Source organism: Bos javanicus, chromosome 23 (genome assembly GCF_032452875.1).
Source record: "Bos javanicus breed banteng chromosome 23, ARS-OSU_banteng_1.0, whole genome shotgun sequence".
NCBI classification, from domain to species: domain Eukaryota; kingdom Metazoa; phylum Chordata; class Mammalia; order Artiodactyla; family Bovidae; genus Bos; species Bos javanicus.
Window position 1 is genome coordinate 15921806 of NC_083890.1, and position 6000 is coordinate 15927805.

The 6000-nt window shown below is 52.1% G+C and overlaps 1 protein-coding gene across 1 annotated transcript in view; it reads right to left on the bottom strand.

The window, feature by feature from the left end:
• C23H6orf132 (chromosome 23 C6orf132 homolog) overlaps positions 1 to 5220 on the bottom strand; it is a 35859-nt gene extending 30639 nt beyond the window's left edge. The window contains exon 1 of the mRNA XM_061398145.1: positions 4873 to 5220. Within this exon, the coding sequence (XP_061254129.1) occupies positions 4873 to 5017 (145 nt within the window). The 5' untranslated portion in view covers positions 5018 to 5220. The remainder of the gene's footprint in view (positions 1 to 4872) is intronic.
• Between the last annotated feature and the right edge of the window lie 780 nt (positions 5221 to 6000).

The window sequence follows — 6000 nt, forward strand, 5'->3', positions numbered from 1 at the left end:
ACTCAAGAGACATGGGTTCAATCCGTGGGTCAGGAAGATCCCCTGGAGAAGGAAATGGCAACCTACTCCAGTATTCTTGCCTGGAGAATCCCATGGACAGAAGAACCTGGTGGGCTACAATCCATGAGGTCGAAAAAGAGCCGGGCATGACTGAGCATGAGGGGGAAAAATAATAATGATGATGATGGTATTATTATCATTAATTTATTGGCTGGGAGAGAAGGGGCACCCTGTAGCCTACAGTGGTCAAGGAAGGGCCTGGCTTTCTAAGTTGAACTACAGGAACAAGAGGAGCTTATATAATAGGACAGCAGAGTCGGGGTGTGTGTGTGTGTGTGTGTGTGTGTGTGTGTGTGAAACCACAGCACACCTCCAGGGGATGGGAGTAAACAGAAATCTCCTTCACACCCCTGCCACGCACAGGTCATCTTTCCTTTCAGGAGGCTGGTGCCAGCCTGTCCTGGGCCAGAAATATGTGCTCAGCGCCATGAGTTCATGGCTTTCTTACCTGTTAGCCTGGCCTGAGACACGAGGCCCCCAGGAGCAGGACCAGTAGAACCAGCAGCCACCTTAAGGAGAACGCCCAGGGGTTCTCGTGGATAAGGAACTGGGATAGGCACTATACATTTATGTAGAACTGCAGGAAGTCCTCAGTGGGAGAGAGAACGGCCCAGCTCTATCTGGGGAAGGATTCTCAAATTTTCCCATACAAAAGAATCACCTAGGGGACTTCCCTGGCAGTCCAGTGGCTAAGACTCTGTGCTCCCAATGCAGGGGGCCTGGCTTCAATCCGTGGTCAGGGAGCTAGATCCCACATGTTGCAACTAAGAGTTCATATGCTGCAACTAAAGATCCCACACAGCCAAATAAATAAATTAATTAAAAAAAAATCACCTGGCAGTTGGTGAAGTCCAGAATCTGGGTCTTAGCCCAGAGATTCTGACTTCCTATACCTCAGGTGGGGCCCCCAGGAATCTGCATCTCAAATAAGCATCCTAGGTGGTTGTGAGGAAGGTGACTTACATTTTGGAGGAAGGGCCCCCAGCAAGCAGGGTGTCCTATTGGTGGGGTGGGGTGGAGTGACGGAAGATAAGGAAGCTTGGCTCAACTAATCCAAGAGCCAAGGGAGGAGTCCAGAGCCACTGCAGCCACAGCTGCAGCAAGTCCCTTTTCGTGAGATTTAGAAAGATCGACATCTCTGTTTTCTCACGTACTTTAAAAACAATTGTGTGGCCTTTTAAGACCCTTGCGTGAGCCCAGCCGGGAGGCCTAGGCTTCATTAGGAATGCAATTGCATTAAGGGCTTCTAATAGTTACTGGATAAATACCAGGGAATTCCTGTAAGGAAAAATCTACCCATCACCACACTCACATGACTGTTTGCATTTTACCTGCTGCACCCAGCCTACCCTTGTGCAAACAGATTTTTACATGACTGTAGCCAAACAGCAAGTGCGTACTTCTTAATTCCCTTACATACTCCCCACTGATTTTCTTCCCTCTGCATCCTACCAGCTGTTCTCCAAGAGTATGGATACTGCCAGCATCGCAGAGAACATCACAGACACAGGGACCCTAGGAAACTCTAATTCCAACCCCTTTGAGACCGCTTCACAGATCAGTTTCCTCTGGTCTACAGCAATGTTAGGAGGAGGAACTGAAGCAGGAAGTGCTCAGAGCTAGACATGCCCTGATAATAATAAACCATGCAGGAGTTGACAGATTTGTTCTGTAAAGGGTAGCTAGTAAATATTCTTGGCTTTGTGAGCCACACTGTCTCTGCTGCAGTCACTCAATTCTGCCCTTAGTAGCAAAAAGGTAACCACAGAAGATATGCAAATGATGGGTGTGACTGGGCATGTTCTAATAAAACTTTATTTACAAAAACAGGCCATGGGCCGTAATTTGCCAATCCTTGTTTTAGTGTCTTTCCTTTCAATGCTCTTCAAAGCACTGCCATATACAAAATTCAAGCAATTATTCTGTAAGGAGCCTGGACACCAGACTGCTGGACCCACTTAACAGAAGCAAAAAACAAAACAAAACAAAAAACACTGAGGCTCAGAGAGTGGCCAGGTCCCCAATTATTAACAGAGGTGGACTCCAAAATAGGTCTGAGGTCTTCATCAAATCTGAGAATCCTCAACACTAGTCCTTCCTGTCCCTGCCTCCAACACATGTCCTGCTTAGCAGAAAGACTTCTGCTACACCCACTGGTGCCCGGGAAATACCCTGGAAACACTGGAGATCCATTCTGCTGGCTGCGCGTTGCTTCCCACCTCTCCACGTGGTGCAAGCAGGCTAAGTCAGCTGGAGACCCAGCTGTGCCCTAGGGAACGGGAGGCTCCCTGGGCTCCAAGCCCTGCTGGTGGAGACAGCAGCTGGCCAGAGGTGACTGGGCACCATGCCCACATCTCTTTACTAACCCCACCAGAAGTCTGTTCGGAGTAGGAAAAATATTGGGGAATTTACCTATGGCAAAAGTATGTAAAGCAAAAATGTAGATAAGTGTGCAAGAAAGGCATTCCCTTTGGGGAAGGAGTGTGGGGGGAGGTGTTCTCAGGTAGATGCCTCTCCATCCAAATTCCCCCTTGATTACCTTCCACTTGCGAGGCTTCCCTGGTGGCTCAGATGGTAAAAAATCCGCCTGCAATGCAGGAGACCCGGGGTTCAACCCCTGGGTCAGGAAGGCCCCACGGAGAAGGAAATGGCTACCCACTCCAGTAGTCTTGCCTGGAGAGTTCCAGGAGAAGTCTGGTGGGCTACAGTCCACCGGGTCCCAATGAGGCGGACACGACTGAGTGACTTTCATTCATTCATACCTTCCACAAAGTCATCTCTGCAAGCTGGAGTGTGGTCTCTGGAGCCCCACAACCTGGGTTCAAATATTGGCTCAGCCCCATGAGGGAAATCTGGGGGCAATGAAAATGTTTTAAAACTGAATTGTGCTGACAATTACACAACTTGATAAGTCTATAAAAAAAAAGAAAAGAAAAAAATCCGTGAACTGTACACTTAAGAAAATCCTGGCTCTGGCTTCCCTGGCTCAGTGGTGATCCGATCCCTGATCTGGGACATGCACAGAACAACTAAACCCGTGCACCAAAACTACTGAGCCTGTGCTCTAGAGCCTGGGAGCTGAAACTAGCAAACCCCACGCACCTTAGAACCATGTTCAGCAACAAGAGAAACCACCACAGTAAGAAGCCCTCGCACTGCCAACTAGAGAGTAGTCCCCACTTGCCCCAAGCCTGTGCAGCAACGAATACCTAGCACAGCCATAAATAAATATTTAAAAACAGAAAAAAAAAAAAAAATCCTGGCTCGATCATTTAAAGCGGTGTGCTCTTGGGCATGTTATTTAACCTCTCTGCGCCTCCGTTTCCCCATCTGTCGAACAGGAATAACAGTCCCTACATCACAGGCTAGATGAGGATTAAACAAGTCAACAACAGGAGGACTTTAGTACCTTGCACCTAAGAAGGGGTCAATAAATGTTTGGGATTCAGGCGAGGAGAGGTGTTTAGGCCTTACAGAGCTGTACTTGGCAGGACACATGTGTTTGCTAAGTTCCTAAAGCCCTGCCTCCAAACTGCCCTGGCCCTCCCACCTTTGCTCCTGCTGTTTGCTCTGGAAATGCTGGGTGCCCTTCTCTCTCAGCTCGCATGCTGGTTCCAATCAGAGGTCACCTCTCTGTTCCTTTTGCACTTACTCTTTTATAGCAAAGGCTCAGAAAGGGCTAAACGGCATTTGGTCACCTCTGTTCACCAGCCAGCCGGAGATCCTTCGGTCAGAGAGAGGCAATGTCTCATTTGCCCTCTCCTGTCCGGGTGTCTTGTGTCCTGCTTCTGATAAAGCTGGGGGCTAAACTGACTCCAAGAGCAGAGGGTGAGGCTGTGACATCCTCTGGGGGTCCCCACACTGTGGCCATAAAGGTCAGTGAAGGTAACGGGGTGACAATGAAGGCAGGTGAGCTAAAGCAGTGCTGGGTGACCCTCCTTGGGCCAGAACCTCAGATCAGACACAAGAAGTGAATTCCTGGCTTCACCCGACTAGATTCCCTCTCAGTTATAGAAGGTACAAATTGCAGAAAGATGCAGTGATCAGATGACCCACAGGCAGAGCCCAAAGGCAGGGCAGGTATGATTTCAAATACCTGCAGACACATCAACCTGATTCAGGGGCCAAGGGCGGCTGGCAGTCAGGGGGTGCTTCATAGGCACCTGGGGTTGACCTGACAAGGGCCTGTGATCCCAGAAAGAGACTGGGTGACTGGCACAGCCTGCTATCCTGATGGAAGCAGTGGCTCTGGGCCTCCTCAGGGTAGAGGCGGGTGTGTGGGCACCTAGATAGCAGCTCCTTCTCTGCCTACAAGCCAGGCCAGGTGAGGCCCGGTTGGGAACTGGGAGAGGGGGAACAGAGGAAGAGGAAAGAGTAGGAGTTGAAGGGACCATCCCCAAGTCCTCAGATCCAGGCAAGACTTCAGACTCAACAGAACTGCTGGGGGAAGGGTGAGGGAGGGTACCGCAAACCCCGGGAGCCCTTTCTAGCAACAATAAAACAAACATAACTTCCTCGGAGGAGGGAAAACAAACACCTCGGGAGAGGGACAAGGATCAGATGCGGCCTCCCCCTCAAAGATCTCTGACCTTGCGGTGGGGAGGGGCCCCTCCTTCCCTTTCCCAGAGACCTCCCTTTGCCGAAGGCTCCTGCCGGGCCAGCTCACAGGTTCAAACGCGTTGCTCCCCCTCCGCCCTGGCGAGTCTCCCGCCCTCGCCGCCGCGGATCATCCAGAGCCCGGGGAGAGGGCCGCCCTTGGGGTGGGGGACCACGCGCAGGCTCCCGCGCGCTCCCGCTCCCGGGCGCACTCACCGAAGCCCCGGGTCCCCTCCTCCGGGGCCTCCTGGGTGAAGATCCAGGGAGGGTTGGTGGCGTAGAGGGAAGTGGCGGGCGGGTTGGCATGCTTCTTGCCGAAGAGTTTGCTGAAAGTGCCCTGCACCGTCGGGTTCTTTTTCATGCTGCCGCCGGCCGCGCGGGCGCCGGGGGAGGACCGTCCCTCCCTCGCCTGCCCTGCTCGGGACTGGACTCCGCACCGTCTCCCCGGGGGCCTCTACCAGGCCATGCCCCGCGCCGTCCTCCCCGCCCGCGCACCGGGAGGCAGGTGCTGGGGGCGCCGCCGCTCTCCGAGAAATGCGAACTACCTGGACAGGTAAGAGGCTGCCGCTGCGCCCCGGCCCCGCCCCCCGGCCGCCGCCGCCCCGCCGCCCGACTCCCCCGGCTGCATTCCTGCCGCCTCCTTCCACAACTGGCCATTGTTGGCGGGTCCCGGTGGGCCGGGGAACCTCGCCCAGCCCACGCCCAGCGCGGAGACGACCCACACCCTCCCCGCGGTCGCCTCCCGGGCCTCTTCCTCCGCCCTCTCCCCGCGAGGAAGGGAGGGGGCGGGCCAGGTCCCCGCTTCCAAGGCGGTTCGCGACCAGGACAGTCCAGAACTTGGGAAACAACTCGTGCGTCCAGCACTGGGGCGGCGGCTGGCCTCAGCGCGCACGCCGATGGCTCCTAGAGGCCCTGGAAGAGTGGGCCGGGAATCATCCATGCCTGTAAGGAAATGCCCATAGGAAAAAAAGGGAAAAGCGATACATAAAAGCAATAAACTAGTGTCCCAATCTGATGACTAGGGTGGAAAATATCCTCGTTGACAAGCTCCAAAGAGAATGCAGGATGACTAAATCTTGGCGCGTTTTTTTTTTTTTTTAACATCAAATTTATTTTTTCTGTGAAGTTGTGAATATATATATATATTAATTGAAATACAGTTGAATAACAACATTGTATTATTTTCAGGTGTACAACATAGTGATTTAATATTTTTATAGATTATATACCATTTAAAATTATCATAAAGTATCAGCTATATTCCCTGTGCTGTACAATAGGTCCTGTAGCTTATTTATTTTATCCATAGTAGTTTGTGCCTCTTAATTCTCTACCCCTATTTTG